This window comes from Elgaria multicarinata, chromosome 8, assembly GCF_023053635.1.
Source record: "Elgaria multicarinata webbii isolate HBS135686 ecotype San Diego chromosome 8, rElgMul1.1.pri, whole genome shotgun sequence".
NCBI classification, from domain to species: domain Eukaryota; kingdom Metazoa; phylum Chordata; class Lepidosauria; order Squamata; family Anguidae; genus Elgaria; species Elgaria multicarinata.
This window is the reverse complement of record NC_086178.1, coordinates 81,326,521-81,353,341: the sequence shown is the minus strand read 5'-3', so window position 1 is coordinate 81,353,341 and position 26,821 is coordinate 81,326,521. Positions and strand designations below refer to the sequence as shown.

General features: G+C 38.5%; 1 protein-coding gene across 1 annotated transcript in view; it reads right to left on the bottom strand.

Moving 5' to 3' along the window:
* KNDC1 (kinase non-catalytic C-lobe domain containing 1) overlaps positions 1-26,821 on the bottom strand; it is a 72,273-nt gene that overhangs the window by 31,229 nt on the left and 14,223 nt on the right. Inside the window, exons 4-11 of the mRNA XM_063133275.1 lie at positions 16,636-16,782; positions 15,487-15,604; positions 13,835-14,811; positions 7,744-7,858; positions 4,312-4,383; positions 4,159-4,220; positions 2,398-2,556; positions 1,991-2,068 (exon numbers count right to left, since the gene is read on the bottom strand). Of these exons, the coding sequence (XP_062989345.1) occupies positions 1,991-2,068; positions 2,398-2,556; positions 4,159-4,220; positions 4,312-4,383; positions 7,744-7,858; positions 13,835-14,811; positions 15,487-15,604; positions 16,636-16,782 (1,728 nt within the window). The remainder of the gene's footprint in view (positions 1-1,990; positions 2,069-2,397; positions 2,557-4,158; positions 4,221-4,311; positions 4,384-7,743; positions 7,859-13,834; positions 14,812-15,486; positions 15,605-16,635; positions 16,783-26,821) is intronic.

Below are 26,821 nucleotides of genomic sequence, written 5' to 3'. Positions count from 1 at the left end.
TCTCCAGGTCACTTTCCCCTCTCCCCTCCTTGCCACTTTTAAGAACCATGTAATTTAATCAGGAGAGCCACTAGCTGGGTATACCAAACTCTCTGCTCTAAAAAAAAGAAGAAGCCCATATTTGAGCAAAGCATAGCATTATGAGGTTCCCGGGTTTTTAATTAATGGAAATGGAACACTAGAAGCCCACACTGATCTAGTGGACTCAGTTTAAAATTGTCCGCTTTCCAAATATATTCACAGTATAGATTCAATGGTCCAGTTCAATACAAAGCTAGCAGAGATACAACAGTAGAGAGGGTTTTGGGAAAAGGCAGTGTTCATGCTGTACAAATACATGGTTGGAGCCACAGCCAGTGCCATCCAGGATTGTTTAGAAATATGGCAAAATACAAAGAAGGCTAAATTATGGTAGCATCTCAAGTTGCTAGTTGAGCAGAGGAAGTAATAAATGAAGAGAAAGAAAACACAATAGATTCCTAGCTGGGGTTATACTGTAGGTTCCTTGCTAGATACATGTGATGTTTCAAGATTCCACAACATGGCATTTGGCGCGTCTCACTTTCCTGAAACCAAGCCCTTTAATCTTTTCGAGATTACTTTGAGATTCAAAGAGAGAGAGAGAGAGAGAGAGAGAGAGAGAGAGAGAGAGAGAGAGAGAGAGAGAGAGATTTCTTCCTGTTCTATCTTTGTAACTTTTACAAGAAGTATTTTCTGGGCAAAGCATTGATCAAATCATAGAATAATAGAATAGCAGAGTTGGAAGGGGCCTACAAGACCATCGAGTCCAACCCCCTGCTCAATGCAGGAATCCACCCTAAAGCATCCCCGACAGATGGTTGTCCAGCTGCCTCTTGAAGGCCTCTAGTGTGGGAGAGCCCACAACTTCCCTAGGTAACTGATTCCATTGTCGCACTGCTCTAACAGTCAAGAAGTTTTTCCTGGAATCTGGCTTCCTTTAACGTGAGCCCATTATTCCGTGTCCTGCACTCTGGGAGGATCGAGAAGAGATCCTGGCCCTCCTCTGTGTGACAATCTTTTAAGTATTTGAAGAGTGCTATCATGTCTCCCCTCAATCTTCTCTTCTCCAGGCTAAACATGCCCAGTTCTGCTAATTATTCTGATAATTAGCATTTCTAAGTATATTAGAACTTTGCTTGTCCTAACCATATTAGTGCCTGAACAGACCAGTTGAGGACAATACTTCAAAAGCTGAAGAGGTTCTCAGGCATGGGGAACCACTGGGCTGCCAAGCCCCCACCCAGCCCAAACCCCTTCTACTAGACCACGCCCCATGTCCCCTTACAAACAGCCCTGTTCCTCCTTTTTTGCCTTGGTTTGTGTGCTAAACCAGAGCTAAAAAAAAGATAAGGGGGGTGGGGAACCCTTGAAGCCCAGTACATGAAAGAAAGCATTCCACTACATTCCAGTTAAATTCATTTCTTTAAGACAGGAACAGTACTTTCTATTTTGGGGGAGATGGTATAAAAGAGTGAGAGAGTCAGCCAGAAAAGAGCAGGAAAATATCATAGCATGAGGAAGGAGCAGAAAGAAGCAGCCTGAAGATATTTAGGTACAGCTAAGGGTAAAAGAACCTGCGTTTTTGCAACTTTTCTTTTAATGCCTTTGTACCACTCAGCTCTATTGACTAAATACCTTTTATTGTCATTTGCTTGTTTTAATATATTAGTAAACTATTGTGTTAAATCTGGTGTTCCAATCATCCCGGGTTGTCAGCCTAAATCCCACATTATTGGGAAGGGGAAGCTAAAAAGGAGGAAGGTGGGTCTCCTAAGAAGGCAGAGATCTTTAAAGAGTTGCTCAGGGGCTCCAGGATATAGACGGAACCCTGACATAAGGTTAACACATCTACACATGTAATTTAAAAAGCACTTATTTATTTATTGTATTTCTATACCACCCATTAGCCAAAGCTATTTATTTCTTCACAAAATTCACAGAATGAAATCTAAAACAAAAATACTCTTACCTGAAAGGCAGATTTGATTAAAAATGCTAGAATTGTCTTGCTGTTTATACTTTGTTCAAGCAGATAGCTATCACATATCTAAAAAGGGGGAAATCATGTTGAGCTATTATATTAAGTGAAAAAGGTGTATTTACAAAATTCAGAAATACTTTTTGTCATTATTTTTAAATTTAGGATATTTCCTTGACTTTATTCCACTGAAGCTGAAATTGCTACATTTCAATATTGCTTAAAAAAAAAAAAGAATCCCACACATTTGTTCTCAATGGGCTCCCATTAAGGCAAGAAAAGTCACCAAGTACTTAATTTGGGGTTGTTACAGAAATATTTGAAATCTATATTCACTACTAAACTAGTTTGCAGGAATAAAACACCCTTTAAAAATGGAATTGCTTAATTTAATTCACCTTAATTGCATCTGCCAGAGAAGGCCTGTCCTCTGATTTTCTTCTTGCCATATCCAGAAGAAAATTCTTTAGTTTCCTTGGCAACACCAGTTTGCGATCAGGTGGAAAATTACATTTTGCTGCTCTCCACAAAATTGCAGCAATACAGTAAATACATACCTGTTGGAAATGGCAGTGAAAAAGCAAATAATGTACTGGACAACTCCCACTTAAGACTGCACCCTGGTCTTAAATATATACACTTAGAACAGCCCGTTTAAGGTCGCTGTGATAAAGACAAATTATTCACTAAAAGCATAATCCATGAATGGCTGTGTGGACACTCCTGCATTAGCACAGGCACCCAAACCAACCCCAGGTATAACTGGGGTCAGGACACAGTGCAGCTTAACTGTGGGCAGGATCACTGAAGCCACGCTATAAGTACACATTAACCACTGTTGAGATACTATCAGTACTGACTTTTCAGTGACAGTATCAGCAGCAACCTTGAGGGAAAACCCTGCTGCTGTACATGACTTTGGGGAAATAATAATAATTTATTACCCGCCTCTCCCTCTGGATCAAGGCAGGGAACATTAAATACAACAATACAATACATAAAACTGGTTAAAAGAGCATATAAAACCAATACAATATTAAAATAACAATCACAACATCTTAAAATTCTTAGTTGCAAAATTCATTTGGGGAGGCCTGCTGGAAGAGACTAGTCTTTATGGCTGTCTTAAATTCAGAGAGGGTATCAAGCTGACAAATCTCTTCCAGCAGGCCATTCCACATCTGGCTCAATGTGAAATGCTGGGAGGAAGTCATTGAACAGGTGAGCATGCAGCCTCCAAAGAATTAAAGCTAAAATAAATAAAGGAAAAAGAAAAGGTTTTTGAAATGGCATGGTATGGCACAGCATGGCTCTGTGTGTGTGTGTGTGTGTGTGTGTGTGTGTGTATGGGGTGAGGAACATAGTTCTCTCTCTCATCTTAACAGTACCATCAAGTGCCTATGATGCTCGCACAATGACAATGCATAAAACAAGCTGCAGCTAGGGATGGGTGAATCTGTCAATTCCAATATCTCTCAGTTTCTTACTTTTCCAATATTAAATATGGCTTGAGATTTTTAAAAAGTCTGTATGAAAGTTCATCTGTATTTTTATTTTTAGTATTTAAAAATATAAGATTGTGTTCCAAGATTATTTATTTTATTTATTCACTGCATTTTATCCTGTTTTCAGACAATTATTGTCTTCCAAAGTGGCTCATACCAATAAAGAAGAGACACAGGCCTCACCATCAGGTTTACAATGCACAAAAAGACACTATGAAAGGAGGCCATGTAAATCCAGTATCAAAAGCAACTATGTAAATGGAAAAAATGTTTCTATTATTCTCTTTTAAAATGTATTTCCATTTAAGCCAAGGGTGGGGAATGTGTGGCTCTTGAACTACAACTCCCATCAGCCCTAGCCTAGGGTGACCATATGAAAAGGAGGACAGGGCTCCTGTATCTTTAACAGTAATGTAGAAAAGGGAATTGCAACAGATGTCAATTGAAGTGGATGAAATGCCCTCTTCATCGCAACAGTTAAAGCTACACTAGCTATAGTAGAGTGGAGCCCTGTCCTCCTTTTCACATGGTCACCCTACCCTAGCCATCAAAGCAACTAGTGATGTATGATGGGTGTTGCAGTCCACCAACATCTGGAGGGCTACACATTCCCCATCCTTGATTTAAGGCCATGTTTCTATCATATCATAATACCTTTTCAGTATCAAAACCCTCTTCTGCCATCTCAGGAGCCAAATAAAACATATCATGTGATCCTAAAGGTAAACAAGAAAAGAAAAAAATAATTTATTTTAAAATTGGCACACAAATAAATATAGCTCAATAGAATTAGCAGCATGTATTTACCTTCACTTTTAGGTGAAACAAAGAGAACACTTCCATCACTGTTAATCACCACAGAGTCTAAACACAAATATGCTGAAAGATAGATAATAGAAATATTAGAGGAACTAATGGCATTGAGCACCTTTTACCAGATTTAGCTGGTATCCCAGCTAGAAACCCTATCTAAAGGAGGATAATCTGGCTATAGTGATCCATGCTCTAGTAACCCCTGTTAGGACTGCTGAAAAATACTATATGGCTACGAGAGTTTAAATGGGGACCAGGCATTATATTCATATTACACTGGTCCTTTCTTATCTTCACTGGCTTCTAATTCATTTCCAGGCTCTATCCTAAGTGCCAGTTTTGACCTAAAAAGCTACTCACCAGGATCAAGGAAACTGTGGCCCTTAATATATTGTTGGATTCCAATTCCCATCAGCTTTAGCCAGCATGGCCAATGGCCACAAACATTGGGAGTTGTAGTCCAACGAGTATTGCGTCCAGTTCTGGGCTCCACAATTCAAGAAGGACGCAGACAAGCTGGAGCGTGTTCAGAAGAGGGCAACCAGGATGATCAGAGGTCTAGAAACAAAGCCCTATGAAGAGAGACTGAAAGAACTGGGCATGTTTAGCCTGGAGAAGAGAAGATTGAGGGGAGACATGATAGCAGTCTTCAAATACTTAAAAGGTTGTCACACAGAGGAGGGCCAGGATCTCTTCTCGATCCTCCCAGAGTGCAGGACACGGAATAACGGGCTCAAGTTAAAGGAAGCCAGATTCCGGCTGGACATCAGGAAAAACTTCCTGACTGTTAGAGCAGTGCGACAATGGAATCAGCTACCTAGGGAGGTTGTGGGCTCTCCCACACTAGAGGCATTCAAGAGGCAGCTGGACAACCATCTGTCAGGGATGCTTTAGGTGGATTCCTGCATTGAGCAGGGGGTTGGACTCGATGGCCTTGTAGGCCCCTTCCAACTCTGCTATTCTATGATTCTATGATTCTATGAACATCTGGAGAGCCACAGGTTCTTCACCCATACTCTACATGCCTTGGTGTCTGATGGAACATCTCCTCCAATATGCACCTTTAACTCAAGTGCCCCTCAACCTAAGGTTCAGAGCATGGCTATGAGACCTTCCAATATCATGGAACTGAGAACATTATAATATCATAATGTGGTATATAGTATTCTAACATAATAATGTAACAAAAGCCCAGCCACCCCACCCTAAAACATGAATGTTCTCAAAGACACCAATGTTCCCCATATTTCCTAATGGAACAAAGTTGCCTTATTTTGCATTTCTCCTTGACACAAGAAGAGACCCCTGAGTAGGAAAAGGTTTCTACTTGCAGTTCTCTGTTTCCCCAGTACAGGAAGATGCTATGGGAGGGAGCAGGAAGCTTACATCTAGCGTCCAGGGGCATATCTATTATCTTCTAATAGATAATGGGCAGTCATATGTCTGACTGTCTCAATCAAATTTTAGTTTTGAAGGGAAGGGAGCACCAGGCTTTTACACTCCCCTTAAACTTGATTGTTTTTCTCTCATCTCTATGCATAATTAGAACACACCTTCAACGGCTGCTCTATAGTTCACAGAGGCCTTTGGGACTTGCGGCAATTCAAGCAGCAGACACCCAGTTCATTAAAAAACTCCAAGAGACACACATCCCACTTCTAACCTATGTAGAGTACTCAGCACAAACTGATCTTACCCCTATACTGCATGCCCTGTGCTGTCCCTCCCAATGCTCCCCTTCTCACTTCAATCCTCCTACCCTCCCCCCGCCACACCAAATCTTATCAGCAACCAAGGATCAGTTTTCCTGTCCACTCTCACTTTTGTAATCAACTTGTGGAGGCAGCTACATGGAATTAGACAATTGGTCCCACTGCCAACGTTATCTCTAAAGTGTGGCTTATGAAAAGCATTGGCAAAGCTAATTGCATACTGGACCCTTCCAGTGGGAGAGTTCAATATGGTAAGTGCTAAAGAATTCATTCCGAAAATGGTAAGTATATTCTCTAAACCTATATACAGATATAGAAAAATAGAGAAAAGCAATCATCTGGGTGTGAACCGCCCAGAGAGCTTCGGCTATTGGGCGGTATAAAAATGTAATAAATAAATAAATAAATCCACTTCAAAGCCTCAGAAGAAGAAGGGGGAAAGACTCGTGGATGCTTTGACAGAAATGCAAACCTGCCCCAGCGTTGCAAACATGACAGAGAAAGGTCATGCTAGCCAGAAACCGAATGTGCCTAAGAGTTCCTAGGCATTTTAGCATTCTAGTCTTTTAGCTTTGCTGTTTAAACCTGTATTTTAAATCTCTGCATTGCTGCTAGGTTTTATTCTGTTTGTACTTTTAAGCATTTATGTTTTATGCTGTATTTGGGATTTTAATTTTTGTGAGCTGCCCAGACAGCTTTGGCTATTGGGCATTACAGAAATGTAATAAATAAATAAATAAAACCAATTACGGTATGGACTGATTATTGAATTTTTATCTTCTAGATAACATCACCTTAATTACTCTGGGAATACAAAGGTGAGGATCAGGAGTTTGACATCTTAACTGAGAGTCTACAAGACACACTCTAGTCATGAAAATGTTTACTTTCTAATTATCTTTCTATGCCAAATTTGACAGCATATAGAAAATGACTTTATTCTCATCATAAAAGATATGAAATAAATTATTGACCACAGTTTATAACTGCTCTGTATTGATTTGCTCTATGCCATTACAGACTTCACAGACCATTTAAAATTCTTGCTCGAGGACGTCTTTAAGAAATAGATCAACATGCAAGAAGGGTAAGGCAGGAGAATACTCCAATGCCTGCAACTGAAATTCCTACAGGCTTCTTAGCAGTGGGCAGTATCCAACCCTGCCTGTGCACCAGCAGGACCTAGCGCAATGGGAACCAGAAACTAGCAGAAATGCTACTTTCCAGAATGGGGCAGGTCAGCAGAGCTCCCAGAAGGGTGTTTCTGATCTGGTGTTGCTTTAGGAAGAGCTAGTTCCTGTTGTGCTAGCAGTTCATCCTGGAATGAATGGAGGACTCAGCAGCAGGATGGGATAATTGCCCAGGATGTGTAGCAAATTACATTTGGAATAGTAATATTAAAACATCCAAACTTAAAATTAATTAAAGGCATTCTAACATCCATCCTCTCGCTGTGTTTGTGGGAGGATATTACCATATGATTCAAAGGTCCCCTTCCCACCCCTTCTCAGCAGGTCCTTCAGCATGCTCACATACACACACCTCAGAGCACTGGGCATTATTTATAAGAGCCCAGTGTGCATACCTCTCATATACCAATTCACTCTTTCCTCACCAAGGCCTCAGATAGCTGCATTCATGGAAGGAGAGAGCATGCCCATAATGTCAAGATAACAAAATATATTAATTTTAAGAAAAGTAATGAAGGTCCTACCTGGATAATCTTTGTATGTTTCCAGAGTAAGCAAGCATTCATGGCATAAAGCCCAGAGCTCATAGTCTTTCAATGGTTTACCATACTGTGTTAAGAGATGTTTCAGGAAAGCACACTGAAAGCAAAATGTTAAGGACAGTTCAGAGACAAAACACATTTCTGAAGCCAAAGTCAGTGATAAAGAGTGCATTAACTTGCACGTGTGCATGCTAACATACCACACAATCCGTAGTTGTTGCATGTGTGATGGGGGGATCTAGAAATATTAGTTCCCCCCCACCCAAATTTCCCCAAACTTGTTCAGTGCTTCATGGTTTGCTATAGAACCAAAGCATTCAAAACCATAATAACATATAGCTTTAATTTCTTATTGGTGTACAAATGAATAACTTCCAACTTAGACATAACTGAAAATAACAGAGATTTACAAATGCCAGTCAAAGTCCACAGTGTAATTGCTGAAGTCTCAAGTCTACCTCCAATTCAACAAAATGTGTTAAAAATGCTTAAGGGAAAGGATTATTCTTCAGGTATGTTCTTTTCTGCTCTGTGAGATTGCATAGAATCCCAGCTATGTCATGTATGACTTCATTTAAAAAAATAAATAGCAGGTATACAACAGGTTCAGAGGTTTACTACAGATTCCATTGAGGAACCTACTGATAATTACAAAGTGTAGGGAAAATAGAGGAAATGTCTGACCACCACCATCTGCTCAGTGATGGGGACTTTTATTCATTAGCAAATGTTAGCAATTGCATCCAACTTCAACTCTCCAAAAACAACAACTTTTAAACTTTGGAAATAAGACAAAATTCAAATTAAACTCTGCAAAAGACAACAGAAGTGGAGAATAGAGAATAGACTCTGTTTGTCTTTAATAAAACCGCTGGTCTATTCCATGCAACATGTCAGAATCTCTTCAGCTATATCTGTCATCTCTAAGGTGCCAGCTCTAAACACTGATATATCCTGGCAGCTGTGCTTTGTACATCTTATTTTAAAGGCTTCATCACCACTTAGACCTCTCCTGTGGAACAAGCAAAAATGATATGGAAAGGTAAGTATGTTCTGGCAAGCCTTTTATTACCAAAATGCAAAACAAAGTAGTGGTTAGCAGAGTATTAACTTACTGCTCTACAAGAAGTAATTTTTAGTCATTACAGCACCAAGAGTCAAGCAACAACGTCAGCTGATATGATGTTATCTGTTGCTGAGTTCTTATGATTTCAGGCTGTAGCATCTAATGTTTTAAGTGCTCCCATACAACAAAAACTACCTGTATTCACAAAATTAAGATGTCAGGGAGAAGGATCAAACTTTACCTTCACCTCAGCATGCTTATTTTTAAAATTAGTACTTTTAAAACACACACACACACACAGCAGTATTTGACCGTCCAGGTATGAAATCATACAATCCAGAAACACAGAAGATCATTCAAGCTTGCTGGTTTTGTAGCTTGGTTGTAAAGAGCCCCTTTAATTTAGTAGAAGGGTGAAAAAGCTTTATTTCTGTCAGGGGGCGGGAAGACATTCCACAGGGTCAGAGCCAAAAGCAGGCAGGGCACACCACTGATTTAGTATGTACTAATACATGGTTTGCACACAGAAAGATGATATGTTAGTCAGTTTTTCATTACCCTAAGAAATTTACTCAGCATAAGCACATGTCACTGCAAATTCTTGTTGTGACAAGGAATCAACAGAAACTTTTACTGCACTGTTAGCGATACAGTTCTCTATATTCAATGCATCCTTGTAATCCTAAACGCAAGTGTCAAATTATTCTGACCTAACCATATAACAGCTGCATAAACTACATACTAAATGGTGACAAAGGGATAAAGTTAGAGCTTTATCACACCAGCATTATACTGTGCAATCACTGCGAATTGCAGTGGACTCAGAAGTTTTCCACCTATAAACTGCTTTGATTGTGAAGTACTCCCATGCATCCTGCCTTAACTGTGCTATAAAGCCAAAAGATTCGTCGTATTTAGCCCCTACTTTTTGAGCGTATCTGCTGAGCCGCTGCTGGGGCGCAGGAGCAGGATTTTAAAGAAATGCTTACATCTGCGTAAGCTTTAAAGATAAAGACACCAAAACTGGCACAGTAATAGATATTAGGGAGAGCTTTAAGCATAACAAATTGGAATTGAATTGGGTCATCTGCTGATTTTTTAATGATTTTTTTACATTTCCCCCCTTAAACTCACTTCCTGGTATGCATAGGATCGCTGTCGCCCGGTAGCAAAAACAACAAACGCGAAAGCTTAGTGCTACGGGGATAAACTGAGGGAAGCAGGTACGTGGGATGAAGCTCTCAAAAGCAACAACTGGATTTTTTATTTCTTGCCACTTTTCTTTAAAGCATATTTGCTTTGTTCCTTTACTAAAAAACAAACAAACAAACAACAAAAACCAGTAGGCTACTGGGGGGAGGGGAGGATAGGCAGGACATGACCTTGGTCAGAGAAAAAGCATGTGTTTTGCAGGCAGAAAGGTTCCAGTCCCTGGCATCTCATGTTAAAGGTATCAGGGAACTTGAAAGGTTGCTGACTATTCCATGGCATTGTGGCTGGTACTAATAAAGGTATTATCTGATCAGGGACCTATGGGAAAGACTTCTGCCCAATATTCTGGACAGCCTCTAACATACATAAACAAAAGAGCACTATGCTAGATGGACCACTGTTCTGATGCTTCTTGTATACATATTAAGAAATATTCAGTTTGGATACTGAATCCTCCCTTTAAGAAACCAAAAAGGCTCTCAAAGGAACATCACAAAACCTATGATAGTTTCTATTTGTATTTCTGTCTATCGAATTTAAGAAGAGGGGCAATTCTTAAGTACCTCTAAGGTGCTTCCGAAGCCTCTTCTCAGACACTTGAAAGATAGAACAACTTCAGTCATGTGGAAGGTACCAGAGATTGAAAATTTAAAATGGGGTAACATTTTAAAACAGGTCGGCCATGATTAACAAGTGCGAAAGCCTAGCAGCTTCTGCAGACAACTGCACGAACGTTATAAAGCCCTGAGGAAGAACACAACCGCATTCGAAACACGTAGGCACCTGGCACTTTAATAAAACTTTTACTAATATTATCGTTGAAGATTACTTGGTTCCACCCTTGCCTTTGGCTATTTTTTACTCGGCCATGATTAAAACAGGTCTGCCGGTGTGTACACTTTGGTCTTTCAAGTAAACAGATATACACAAGTATTTACTCTAGGAAAGTGAGTCAGAGGCAGAAGAAAATGCATGATAAACCTGGGTATTTCTGCTTTGAAGTCAGGTATGAGAATAGTTACAGTACACATTTCAGAATCCTCCAGCATATAGGTCTATCTCAAGTATCCAAATACAAACTACATCACCCACACTAATAAAAAATGTATTGGCTACAGAGTTGTTAAACTCTATTTCCCAAATTGTGCAACGTCCCAGGGATTATTCATTTCCTGACAGTTGTAAGAAATTCTTTTCTCAAAAACAGTTTTCTATTTTCAAAAGATAAAAAGTAGTCTACTCTGAAAATTGCATCCATCTCATAACAAAAATCACTTGGGAACCAAGACAATGGTTACCATTCAAAAATGGTGTATTTCCCCCAGTGTGAATACATTATCTGATTTGCTTTTCACTACTGTCATAAATTTACAGTTCTAGATCACTAGCAGAAAGCAACAAAGTGTATACACAAGCCTCCCAGTATAAAAGCCAAAGCAATTGCATGAAAAGAGATGAGACAGACATTAAGACTGGCATAAAGTAGGTTAAGAGAAAATGGATCCCCAGTCACACTTGAATTGACAAAGTGTTTATTTGCAAATTGCAAAGAAAAAGCCATTTTAAAAAGGTGCAGTTATGAAGCCAGCAGGCAAACAAGTTTGGCAATGTAAATTCAAAGTGAAGTAGATGTTAAAGGAAGCAAGATTATAGCATTAACAAAGACATACGGAAATACTAGTGGCAGATAAGCCTTATTTCTGGGACAAGAGAGATCAAAACCAACAGACTGGATTCTGATGAGCACACCAGGCTATGCACAAGCAGGCCCAACTCTTATTTTTTCAACTGTCAAGAAAATAGTGCATAAACAAGTATATTTCAACATTTAAGAGAATAGGGAAGCTCTTGCTCACATGAAGGCACATGCACTAAAGCCCCATGCACAAGGGGCTGCTTGATCAAAGTTACTGAGTTAATGTTGTACAACTGATGACAAATGGAATTCCTAACCCAGAAGAATCATGCCACCATGGAAAAGATCATTGCTATATCTTGTGAAGAAACTGAAAAAAAGGGGTAATGGGAAGTGCCTTAAATAATGACCTGTGTACAACAATATTTGTATGGCTCTTGTGACCCAACATTTTGAATTAAGGACAGCTAAGCATAATGGCAGTATATATTTCAGTTAAAGCAAAAGACAGTATTATTTGTAATGAAGTTGCTGCATTGTAACTTCAGCTTTCTCAATACTCTTCCCTGATAAATATATATGGAATAACTCTATATAATTGTAAGACTATCCTCTTTCACAACAAAACACTGACCTTTTGAAATTCCAGAAATCTATCAAATAATTCCAATTGTTCAAGATGAAAAGATTAGTGATGCTAGAGATCTACACTCACTACAGCAGATTTGCTGTCCTCAATCCGAACATGCTACACTGAAATCTCTGCTGACATGCAGTGGTCTCCAAAATGCCTCAGAACTTCATTTGCAACTAGATAAAAGATATTTGCAAATGCTTCAAGGGTCATGCCATCAGAGATTTGGTTTTGCTAATTTCCTAGCTGTGGACTATTATTTATGTAAAATGAACAAGGAGAAAGGTAATCAAAGTGCTCTATGTTTAAGCTTCCTTTTGGCAAGAATCACAGATCTTACATACCAAAGCTCGTTCAAACTCATCCAAGTGAAACAGACACAAAGAAAAAATCTGCTTGAAAAGTTATCTCCATCTCAAAGATAGACAAGAGAACTTTAGCATCAGTGGGACTGTTTGCATGTCACCCAAAGCCATCATGGGTTAATTAATCCCCAGAGCTTAGTAGTGTGTGCGGGTAGCCATTCTGAATATTCAAGCAACTACTGCGACTTGTAGTGCTGTGTGAACCCAGAGAGGGTGGGTTATTGCCGTTGTTAATAAACCACCCATGGACTAATGTTAGGGTTGTGGGTAGTTTGTTAACCATGACAATAATCCACCCTCGCCAGGTTCACACAACATGACAAGCCAAGGTCTGAATATGTTGGTACCGCAAGTCATTGTGACTTAAATAAGTCACAAGAAGTTCCCACGCTAGTGTGAACAAGGTCACTATCTTATTTGACTACATAAATGCAAGTTCTTATATGTTAGCCAAACAGAGCAAAGAACATATCCCTTATGCATCTACTAACTTTTAATACCTCAGTATGAATGATAAGAGTAGGTGTGAGCAGTATATCCATAATGCACACATGAATTAATGACTGGGCCCATTATAGCAGCCACATGTCAAGTTGCTTGAAATCCCTCCACAGAGCAGCTTTTATCATGAAGCAAGCCATTCACCATTACTGGTGCATTTTTCTTTGGGAGGCATTTACAGTGGTATGGAGACCATTCCATTGAATAGAAGAGCCCTCACATGAGCCGGTTTCCACACCACATGGCACAGCTGCATTATAAACACAAGCAAACCAGGGCACTGACTCCTACAAAACATATTGCAAATGCTCAAGATCATTTCCACCTGGAAATAATTACCTTTAAGTTATTCTTACAAAGTTGTGGCGAGATCTCCATCTAAAGCAAGACTTCAATCATATTAAAGTTGGCCATACAAATATGTTAACAAAGGTTAACCAACACTCCTCAATTCAGATTCTAACTATTTAAAGCTTTGATAATAGAAGTGCCTATTTAGTTCCTGGTATTCATTATTGACATGCATGCTGGTACAGTTTAAGGGCCACCTACAAATTTTGAAGGAAGACACCACTCCCTGTCCCACCCCACAATAATTAAGCTTCTTCTATGCCACACGGATTAAGACAATGTTTAAATAAAGGTTTTGTTTCTACTACCTGCTCATCATTTTTCAGTTCTGACTCCCTGCCTCCACATGGTATATCTTCAATATAAGAGCCTTCCTTCTCACAGTGATTTTGTTCTGGAGAACTTTGCAGGCTTGAGTTACATCCATTTTCATTAAGTGCTGTAACCACTGCAGGCAACCTCTTAATACATAACGAACAGTTTTCATTTGACCTTGGAGAAGTTTCACCACAGTACTCCCATGCATTATCGTTTTCTAGTATTTTGTGGCCAGAACTTGACACATCTGGTCCATTCAGTATACCACTTTTGTCTGTGGCTTGAGAAACCGCAGGATTATATGGAAGAAAATCTACTTCTTTGTCATTATGGGTGACCATGCGGTGTTGATAAATGAAGGATCTCTCTTGGCCCAGGCAAAATTCCTCTAAATTACTGTTTGGCCCCTGAAAACATGGTGCTTTTGATCCAAGTTGATTATTTCTATCACATTGACTTAATTTTTCCTCTAAAACAGCATGTTCATTATCACTGATTATAGGTAATGACTTTGGTTGTAACTGATGTTGTTTCTTTGTTAGTGGTTCACTGTGCCTTGTAAAAGGAAAGGGCATTCTTGGGTCTGTCTCAGATCCAAGAAGTAGCATTGGAAAAGTTTTTGCTTTCCTCAAGCAATCTTTCTTAAACACATTGCTCCCCAATTCACTTGTGTATGGCTTTGCGTCTAAGTTGTTTTCTTTTATAGTGCCATTGTCTTCTTTACATTTTGTAACCCAAGTTGAAACATGTTGACAGCCGAGTCTTTCATTCACCAGGTTATTTTTAATTTCTTTTATATCACTGTTTCTGTCATTCATAGTATATATGCCAGAAGAATTTCTACCAATAGCAGCTTTCATGTCTTCCATTTCTAGAGATGAATTCTCTCTTAAGTTGTCATCTGTGCACTGTTCATAAGGTGAAATCCTCTCATAGGAATTTCCTTCCCACAAGTTATCACAACTGTCTGGATACAAAGACAGATCTTATTAAAAACGTTGCCATTTCCCCACTCCATTTGTTTATCCCACCCACAAAAACTAAATATATTATCAAAAGTTAAATGGGAAATGGTGGCTTTTTAGAAGGAACCAAATCATGGATGACTTTCTGTGTAGCAACTTTAAGGCATTTCAGCCAAGCTTCTTCCTCCTATGTCCACCTTTCACAGCATAGTGCCCTCCAGATGTGTTGGATTACAACTCCCAGCATGCTAAAGCCAACATGGGGAATTCTGGTCTATGTGCAAGGTTGCCCATTTATATTCCAGACTGAGCACTTCAACATGCAAAAGCAATGCAATGGCAGAGGTTGAGCCATTGCATTTGTGCAGCAATTGTGCTCTATCCTAAACTACTGCTAGCCTAAGAACCCATATAATTGAGTCATAACATAAATCTCTGAAAACAGACAATATAAAGAGGAAGGTGCATAATAATTCGCTGTAAGTTAGAGAGTAAAACAATCTATGTGGGCCGCCCAGAGAGCTTCGGCTATGGGGTGGTATATAAATGTAATAAATAATAATAACAATAATAATAATTGACCCAGTAGAAAAAAAAGTAGATATCGTTTCCAGATTGTAATAATTTGGGTCCTGTATAGTAAATCTGCTACAGTATCAAAATTACATAATGTATACCTTGAAAGTTGCCACATGGTTCAATTGAAAGCACTCTTCTTCCAATAGCAGAGAGGCATTGGCAAATATCACTTGAGGAAGAAAGCTTCAGGTTCTCTTTACACAGTGATATGACAGCCTATAATAGCAATTGTATAGTAAAGCATTTAATAATTGCCTAGCTATCATACAGGGCATGTTTCCAACCTGATTCAAGAGATTAATATTACCTAGGAAATTACCCCATTTTGCATTTGTAAAGCAAGCCATTAAGGAATTGTAAGATGACATAACTTCCCAACTTTTACCTTTCTACAAGATTTAATAGGGATTATTTTGATGTACAATATTTCAAATATGTTACAATGTTCACAATATGGATTATTTAGTTAAAAATTCTGTCCATTCCTTTTTGAATTAATAGTAGACTCTATAACCATCATACATTGAATGCCTACATTGGTTGCATGGTATATCATAGCACCGAACCAGGCTTCAATGGCAAAAATGTATGATCTTTTATCATTACAAGGCAATCTCCAGGAAACAGAAATGTCAGAAATACCGATCAAGCATTTGCATGTTGTTCGCCAAAAGTTTATACTTTGGTCTTGATTCTATAATATTTATGTATGAACAATCCCGAAGTACTTAACCCAAAGGAAGTAAATCAGTCAAACTGAGGTTTCTGTTAACAATCAAGCATTTCAGAAGCCCAATGTGGAAACCAATGGCTAACATACATTGAACTGAATCTAGAATTCATATTTCTGCATACCCTAGCTCTTCTGTCTGATATGCTAATTTGCCATGATCCAACACAACAGCTAGAATGCAGCAAATGGTCCAGAGTCCAATTCCCTTGAAAATTCTGAACATAACTATTCAGAAATTCTACTTAAGATAAACACATGAGGCTACAAAAGGAAATATGTATTTCCAAAGCTTTTATCTGCATGTTAAAAAAAAGTTTTGCTTCTAATACAGATGTTATAAACCTGTATTTCTAGTATAATTGCTTTATCCATACCTGGCATCAAGAAATTATTTTCTAAAAGAATAATGAAGGTAAGATTAAAGACTGAAGTGATTTTTCTATTCAAGGTAGCACATCAGGATCAACTCAATATGAATGTATCCCATAGTTGCCAAGACAAAAACACTTTTTACCTCAAGATCTGGCCTCTCCTTAGGATTTTCTTCCTGCATTTGTTCAAGCAGAGTATGTAAATCATGGCTAAATTCTGAATCTATTTCAGGCTCCATCATATATTCAACTGCTGCTTTTAGTGTGGCTCCCAAGGAAAAGATATGTCCCTGGAAGAAATGGAAAACAGAAACAAAACATTCTACAAACTACTGTGTTTCCACTTAAATCCCGATTTAGCTTCAATAAAAGCAATTAGTCAAAACTAGTTTAAGCCATTTGTGGCTCACAGCTGAAGTATTTTAACACATACTCCCACATCTTAAGAAAACATTAAACTTTGGTTTATTTTCTATCTTAAAATTTTGTTAGGGCAGAACTAAATGTTAAGGTTACACAGTTGCTGGGGTGACACTTGAAGGGAAAGTCTCTCTGTGTGTGTATGTAATCTAACCCTTCCTCTGCCAAAAGTTCTCTGCTACAAATGCACCCCCCCCCCAGTAGTTTTCCCCCTAATCAAGCTCTGAGAGAGGTAGTGAACCCAGTTGAGAGAGAAACAATCCTGCAGATAAGAATTGGTCAGTGTGGGAAAAGTTAAACACCCCTCTCCTGCCAGTCCCAGCTTCAAATGCTCTCACCCCCTGCATTCCTGTTACATCAGCAAATGCAGGTTAGGAAAGGAGCATGTTTTAAACACTTCTACCACAAATAACATGCAGGGCCTTCTATTAGCAAGAATGATGCAGTTGCCACAGGCGACAGGAGGCAGGGACAGCAAAGTGGTGTTGGAGGACAGAACAGTTTGTGCCAAACCTCCTGTCCTGTGTCCTCTAAGCTGTCCTGTTGTCTTCAGATGTGATGCCGGCCACTGTCTCTTCACCAAAGTCAAAGTGAGATTAGTTTGTAGATGGAATGGGGAGCTGTCAATTGGGCTGGCCCTGGTAACGTGGAACATCAGTAGGACAGGATCACATTGTCCCGGGGGTGGGGGGAAGCAAATGCTGGTGGTGAACCAACTGCTCCACAAATTTAGTAACAGAGGAATGTAACCTCTGTAGGCACCCATGGTGGGAAATAGCATCTGAGGGTGGAATCCTATGCTTCACTGCTTGGAAGCCCCTGAACTTGTAGGCTTTCAAGGTTCCTATGCCCTGCCAGGCTGAAGCTGACAGGGAGTGAGGAATGGCAAAGACAATCTTTGCCTCCCCATCCTCCATTCTATGCTGCTCCTGCTAGATGGGCTTTTTAGCCTGTCTAGCAAAAGTACTTGCACGCATGAGGAAAAGAGGCTCAGGATAAATCATATCCTGGCCTCTCTGATCTCCCCCGCAAACAGAATGCCTCTTTCCCCCCTCTTTGTGATTAATTTTCTGACTTCAGAAAGGTATCTGGTATAGTTCTCTCCATGTCAGGTGTGAAGGGGCAGGGGTTAAATCACCGACTCACCCTAGCAGTCTTTGATCTCAGAAGGGGTTTTCTAAGCCCTGGGACACTTGTGAAGGTACCATAGGAGTGCACTCTAAATTAGCTCTGAACATTGCATATTATTATAACAGCTAATATTTCTTCCAAGTTCAGGTAAAACCAAAAGAAAGTATTTGGGCCGCTTTCCACTAGGTGGAGCTTTTTCCAAGTCTATCAAAATCACTCATTGTTAATGTGAATCTGAGTTAAGCAGAGTTGGTGCACTATCTGACAAATATGTACACACAACCTTTAGATTTTTTTATTTTACTACTGTTAAGAATTTAGGCTCTTTTAATGAAAAAGCAAAAACAAAAAACCTTCATCAAGCAGGAAGCACTTTTGCAAGGGTTCACATAAAACAACATTTTGTCTTATGTGAAACTGTCTCCAGTAGCAAAGGCAGTAAGCCTATGAACACTAGTTGCTGGGGAACATGAAGGGAAGAGTGCTGTTGCAATCTTGTCCTACTTGTTGGTTCCTGGTCAACAACTGGTTAGCCACTGTGTGGCTAACCAGCTTATTGGGATGATATAGTAAACTTTAGGTTTATAGGGACTGCTTTCTTTTTTTAATAAAACCCTTGTGGTGTCCTCTAACAGGAGCCAGGTTGCAAAATGGTGGCTGAGGGAGTAGAGCCAACTATCTACTGTGCTCCATATGCCATATAGTGGAATGAGCTGCATACAGAAGTAAAATCTACATTTGAGAGACTATATAACAGGGATTCTAACAGCATAATTTTGAAAGGGAAAAAGCCTTTTTCTTATGCTATTGTTAAAACAATTGGTAGTCAGAAACACTTGCCAAACATCATGCTATCTACCAGTAGTTCCTGATCTATCTTCTGCTCACTCCTGTAATAGTCTTGTTGATGTCCTAGAATACATCTTCTGTAAAGTGACCATATGAAAAGGAGGACAGGGCTCCTGTATCTTTAACAGTTGTATTGAAATGGGAATTTCACCAGGTGTTATTTGTATATATGGAGAACTTGGTGAAATTTTCTCTTCATCACACCAGTTAAAACTGCAGGCGCCCTGCCCTCTTTTAAATCTGGTCACTCTAGTATAGCTCCTATGGCTTTAACTGTTGTGATGAAGAGGGAATTTTACCAGGTTCTCCATATATACAAATGACCCCTGCTGAAATTCCCTTTTCTATGCAACTGTTAAAGATACAGGAGCCCTGTCCTCCTTTTCATATAGTCACCCTATCTTCTGTAGCATGTAACAATGAAAGTACTACCTAATATATCTGCTAGGTCACATCTGGGAGTGTAGATGTTTTAGGTGTTTATTTAACTGGACTGCAACATTATATTGTATGTATTGTGAAAAATAAATCTATTTCTTTGGTTAAAGTAATCTAATGCATTCTGGTCTGAACCAAGACAACTCAGCCCGTGTTACTACTCAATGGTCAAACTACATGTTCTACTAATCTCATTGCTACAGTTCTGCCTGCTGTTTTTCTTTACTTTTGTGTAAGTGCATATAGTCCCAATCCAGATCATGACATTTCAGAATTGAACTGTTTAATCTTTCTGTTTTCACCCCCAAATTCCATCCCATCCCAGTATATATTGTACCAAACACACAATTGGATTCAATATTTTTTTACTTTAGCCGTCCATGAAAATATTTACTTAGTACCCCTGTCAAATGTTTAGAATGTTTACTTAGTACCCCTGTCAAATCTTAAGCTTCCTACCGCTCTATTCATTCAGTAGGAGGTGGCAAATACTGTTTTGGGGATATTTTTGGGCCAGTCTAGTTCCTGTGGTAAAGCTGGGCCACCCAACCCCATTTAAATTGGCTTACCTTAAGACCTCCTAGGATGCCACTTTAATGAAAGTAATAAGGACTCAAGGGTACATCACAGTCATATAATAAAGTTGTTCCTAAGAGAATTTTGACTAGCACATGCCACTTTTTAACTGAATGTGAGTTTAGGTTCTTACTAGCTATGTGACAAAGAACTCCAGTTATTTATTTCATTTATTTATTAAGTATTTTTCTAATTCACCAAATAACTAATATTCTGTGGGTGGATTAGATTAAAAAACTAAAATGCCATATTAAAACACTCGAAAATATAAAATACAATATAAATATTTAAAAGAATAAAATACAATATAATAAACAACGAACAACACAGTAATCAATAAAACAGACACAATAGCCTATCACTAGATCTCTAAAAATGCTTGGGAGAAAATAAAGGTCTTTGCCTGGTGCTGGAAAGGTAACAGTTTGGGGAGTTTATTCCATAATTGTAGTGCCACCACTTAGGGCTCATCTACACCAAGAAAGATATTCCACTATGAAAGTGGTATATAAAAGTCAGGAGCCACACTACTGCTTTATAGTAGTATTGAAGTGCACTGACAACTGCTGGGGCCCATTGACACATACCATATACCACTTTCATACTGCTTCCATAGTGTTATATCCTTCTTGGTGTAGATGTGTAATGGGCCCCAACAGTTGTCAGTGCACTTAGGTACCTCTATAAAGCAGTGGTGTGGCTCCTGACTTTTATATACCACTTTCATACCACTCTCATAGCGGAATATCCTGCTTGGTGTAGATGAGCCCTTAGATGACACTCTCTCTTGTAGCCACCCAGCTAGCCTCCTTTGGCAGGAGCACTGAAGACAATCAAAGGGTCTGAGTAGGTACATGTAGGAGGAAATGTGCCATTAGATACTCCATAACTAAAGTTGTCATGCTTTCATAGTAGAGACAGGACTCATTTCCCCTGAAATCAAAAGCATCAAAGATACAAACCCCCATTCAGATTAAACCTCCTGGCAAAACAAGCCAAATTAATAAATATGCTTTTAGTATAAATATGCCTTATACTAGGTCAGACTATTTTCCCATCTAGTCCAATGCTGTCTATTCCTTTTAAAGACATAAATGAGAATCTAATAGGAAGCTTTGGACTGAGGCTGTATAAGCATTAACAATGATTCAAGTGGTGTTTTCACTTTGCATTGGTATTTTAATACAAAATATGAAGCACAGCAAGGAAAATATAGGCATGACTCATTCTAAAATTTCTAGCTAGGAGTATAGGCATAGCTGTTAAAGGGAAGGTCAGTCAATCAGCATCCCAGCTGCTCTCCTGCTGGGTTTCTGTCCTCATCCCTTGCAGCTCTCTCTACAGCAATGTTATACTCAGTGCCCTGAAAGTAATACAGTGACAGAATGTCACGTGCACATTGCAACTTGTGGGAGAAACAGGAAATACATTAAGTGCAGTTTCCACAGATTTGTTATTTTGAAAAATCCTTTGTTATGGATCAGAAATAAGATATTCAGGAATATCCAGTGTTATTTTTTTCTGATCAAGATAGGCATCAACACTGGATGAACACAGCCAAACAACTTTGGTTTATCTTTTAAGCTTTTATATTGTATTTTATATTATGGTTTTATACTGTTGTTTTATACTTTGAATGTTTTTAATTTTTGTGAACCGCCCAGAGAGCTCCGGCTATTGGGCGGTATAGAAATGTAATAAATAAGATATATAAATAAATTAAGAGTAGACAAAAGACATTTTTGAGTCAACCTGGGCTGAAAAGCAGGGTATAAATATGATAAAGCATGCAAGCAGTAACTTTGGCCTAATCTACACCAAGCAGGATATTACACTATGAAAGCAGTATGGAAGTGGTATTTAAAAGCCAGGAGCCACACCAAGCAAGATATAGCACAATGAAAGCGGTATGAAAGCGATATATGATATGTGTCAATGGGCCCCAACAGTTGTCAGTGCACTTCAATACTGCTATGAAATAGTAGTGTGGCTCCTGCCTTTTTTTATATATCTCTTTCATAGTGCAATATCCTGCTTGGTGTAGATTAGACCTATAACATCTTTGGACATTTTGTGGACAAAATAAGCAAGGCGAACAAAATACATTTTAAATGCTCTTTGAAATTCCTGAAGTTAGTAGTATTCAAGTTTGTTTGTATTCTTTTTGACCCCAAGGCCGTCAAACTGAATAATAGATTAAAATACAATCAGATAAACACAAAACAACTCAATGAATCCATGACCACCTTCAAATATTGTGTCATTTAGGAGAATAAATAAATAAGAGTCTTCTTGAAAGAACAGGATGTTTATTGAAATGATCAAAATATCCAAATAGTTTCATTATTTTTTAAAACTAAACATTTCTAATCTTGAAAATCATCAAAATTATTTTTATTATATTATGATCCCTCCTTTCCTCCAAAAAACTCAGAGTGGTTTACATAGTCCCACCAACCCCTTATTTTATCCTCACCATTCATCCTAGAAAATAGACTGAGGAGACAGTAATCAACCATGCAATAAGCTTCATGGCTTAGTAGGCATTCCTAGTACAATAATCTAGCCATTACTAGAGATGTGAAGGCCCCCCCCCCCCCAAAAAAAACAGAAAAATTCAGAAAAAAAACATTTTTTCCGAAGTCTTTTTTGTTTTTTCCCCGAAAAATTGGAAAAATTGAAACAAAATGAAGGAAAAATGGATTACGGGGTGTTTTATTTTAGCATGATGAATAAAATGTTTAAGACAAGGTGTTCAGATATTTAGTTCTCCAAATGATTTCTAAAAACTGTACAGTATCAGATTATTACAATGTCTGTGCACCAAGGATAAGCAAGTCCTAGCTTGCAAACTGAGACTACAACTCTCAAATGCAAGAGGAAGATGCATTTCTGCCTTTAGGGGGCACTGCCATTGAAGCAGAGACTGAAACTAATACTGATAGCTATAGATGAGAACATGAGTCTGATTAAATTTCATGCATATTCATTGAATCTTGGTCCCTCCCCCCATTTTTCTCAGTTCTTTTTATGGGAATGGGGGCTTTATGTCTTGACACTGGAGGACTAGCAGAGACATAAATAATTTTCTTTGTTACTTATGTTGGTGGTTTTTTAGTTGTTTTTTAAAATTGTTTTTTGCCTGCTCCTCATAAACTAGCAGAACAAATTCTGGTGTTCCTAGCAGTTCAGGACCTTGTAGCTCCATTTGTTACCAAAAAAAAAAGTAAAAAAAGTAAATTAAATTGTAATAATTGTTTGAATACACTAGTTTTAATATACCAAATGTAATAATTTTATGCCAAACCAACTTGGACATAATTACATTTTATGTTCCTAAAGTAACAAAGTGACTTTCAATCTGTAAAAAGTGCTAATATTGCATTATTTCAATTTTTCCGAAAATTTCCATCCCCCCCCCCCCCCCGGAAAAAATGGGAAAACCCGGTTTTTTCCATGGCTTCAAAATTTCTGGAAATTTTACATCTCTAGCCATTACACCTCTAGTTTAAGGCGTCAATGAAAAATGAAGTATCTCAGGGATTTTTGCAATAACATTCTTTTGTTCCAGTTTAGCATATCCAGGCAAAAAACGACCAGAGTGGAGAACAAACACGCATATGACTGCCAGCTGAATATTTCCACCTGGAATTGATGGAAAACAAATAGTGGGTTCACAGAGGATCTCTGTTAAGAAAACTTGGGTTGACTAGATAAGATTTATCAGGGAGCAAAGAGACTACTAATCATGCATGAGACAGGACCATGAAAGGCTATGTAGGTAAGAGGCTTCAGAATCACATAGTAAATCACAGGCAAAAACTTTTATCTTATTGTCATAGCTGCTCTTGGACTTAACTTCCCTACATATTATGTTAAGTGATGATACAGTCTAAGGAATTCCACAACTCAAGCAAGCTCTGTCCCCATGGTAAAACAGCAAGTTTCCTTAAGGACATAGGAGGAATGGAAGTGCTCAAAATTCAGCCACCAAGCACAGAATGTGCCTGTCTCAACAACATTGTACATGTATTATATGAGTAACATATAAAGAATTGTGATTTCCATTCAGCTTTAATAAAACATTACAGTCAAGAAATACTTTTGTAAGCCGCCGAGAGAGCCTTTTTTGGCTGAATAGTGGCATAAAAATGCTTAACTATATAAATATCACATCATATTCTATAAAACAGAGCTCAGCAAAGTCCATAGAGCAAGAAAGACATCTCTGAAAAGGAAAAGGATTGTCTATCCTGATTAATTTCCCATTTTGAATTTATTTAGTAAAATTTGACCTTTTATTTTATTGCCATACGAGTCATATCACTAAGCAGGGCCATGAATAAGTCATAGAATCACAGAATAGTAGAGTTGGAAGGAGCCTATAAGGCCATCGAGTCCAACCCCCTGCTCAATGCAGGAATCCTCCTTGAATACTGATGAATATTGACAAAAGTTTGTTAATTCTAATACATGCTCCTGTTTTAAAAATATCAGAAATAAAGACACATACACACATGTTCAAGAAAATACTTTAAACACACATTCACATATTATAAACTTCCTACCTTAAGGCAAAAGAAAGTATGTTCAAAGTATGGCTAGATGGATTTGAGCAATATCAGCTACAGAATTCTGGCAATAAGTACTGAAGCCAAAAGTTCCAGTTAAATATAAGGATAAGGCTAGAGATGAGTTTAGGAAGGGGAACTGAGTACATAAAGTTTTGAGGAAATACTGTTTTAGTAAGACCTTTTGGGACAATATCCTGATTCGTCAATGGCTCACTACCATGATGCTAGAATGATGCACATTGTAAGATTGCCCATTCTATATATAGCCCATCAAGACAGGAAGAGGCAAAAAAGAAATGTCTGCTCTCCCTAAAGTCAATTAACCATGTGAAATTGAAAGCAGACTAAAGCATTAAATGGCTTCAATACAGGATTTCAACACAGAGCATATACTGAAAACAGAGGAATACATATAAGCAATCTGCAATATCAATCTGAATGCAGCTTTGTAATATGGACAAACGCCCATTTGCGGCTGAGCTGACACTAGCAACAATTGTTAGCCCCAAAAGAAGCCTACTGTGTTGTGCCAGTGAATAAAATGAATCTATTAAAGAATTCTCAAATGGGAATTTATGTTGCAAACCTTATTTAAAATTCACTATAATCTCATCCGAGCATAGTGCAATACAAGAGAAAACCGAAGATGAAATCCCACCGGAAAAATGACAGGTTGTGCATCTGGTATGTAAAAGATGAAAGTTTTAAAAACCAAGTGACTTATTAAACTGTTCAATATTAGTTTTATACTAATTCTCTATATATTTGCTGAGCAAGACTTGCATTTTCTCCCATGATGAAAAAGGGTAAAGAATGTAAAGTTCAAGGGAAAAATAGATAAACCGGTGGCTGGGTTAACACAACATGCTAACCCAACCAGTGTGGGTTGTTAAACTGTGGGTTACCGTATCGCCTGTATGCAGCACATTTTTCACAAAGTGGGTTGTTGTGTTGTCTGAATGCTGCATTTCCCCCCATAGAGTAGGTTATTATATTGTCTTAACATAGCACTTTTTCCACAGGGTTGCTCGTTAACAATGCAGTGTAGCCTGTTAACCTTCCTTAACAACCTAACAACCAGCCATGGGTTCTCAAAATGCCTTGTTCGGAGAAAATAAACCACACTGCATGGTTAACAACCTACCCTGCAGAAAACGCACTGCGTTCAGACAAAATGCTAACCCATCCTGCGGAAAATTAACACTGAATTTTAACTTAAATTTAAATTTTACTGTTCTAACTCTGTATTTTAATCTTATATCAATTTTGTTGCGTGGTTTTATCCTGGTTGTGCTTTTTATACTGTATTTTGTAATTGTGCTTTTAACATGTTGGTTGTTTTATTATAGTTTTAATTTTTGTGGACCGCCCAGAGAGCTTCAGCTATTGGGCGGTACAGAAATGTAATAAATAAATAAATAAATAAAAATGCATGTTGTGGGTTAGCGTGCTGCATGAACCCACTAAAAAACCCTCTAAATTTAAATGTTATTTTAATGAAAATTGTTTTTAGCTATATTGTATTTTCTTTGTTTTAATCATTTTGTTGTAGTTCACCTTGGGTCTTTTTAAAGAGAAAGGTGACTAAAATTCAACAACAACAGCATTTCTCAGCTCATTAATAAAATATTGTTTCTAGAGTACTTCATAACATTCCCTCTTGGTATATCATACAATAACAACAACACCTAGCACTATTAACAGAGGAAATGGGACACCCTGTGCATGTTCTATTGAAATGTGAACAATTGTTTCAATCCTCCTCCTTTCTCAATGTAATGTGCCAAGCTCAATTTAAACCACAGCTCTAAGACCTCCAAGACCCAAAGAATACTGTATACTTTAAAGACTTAGATAGCAGCAATGTTCCCCCCCACACACTTTTTTTTACTCAAAAGTAAATGCAGGGGTCCTGATCAGAACCTTAGAGGCTGGCAAATGGGGGAGCTCCCACTCTTTGCTACTGGCTGAAGTGCCAATCCAGATCACACGCAATTTATACTGTGAAACGTGAAGTCTATCCAGGATTGCATTGAAGCACCACTGCTGGGTGTACAGAGGTGGCATAATGTAAGACTTGAACCGTGACCTCCAGCAGCCAGTCTCCTGCCCCATCAGCACTCTGGTTCCTCATGAAATCAAGAATAAGCAGCTGTGTGTGTCAAGAGTGCCCTCTAGGCTTCAGTAGGAGCCTGAATACCAGCCCTATGAAGCCCTAGCATCTGTTTGGCCTTGGACCTTGGCCTGCCTGTGCTGGAACCAAACCACCTCCTAGTCACCATCTGTCTCTGAGCTTGGCCAAGTGTATACCAAGTCCAATTTTGCCAATGACAGCAGCCTG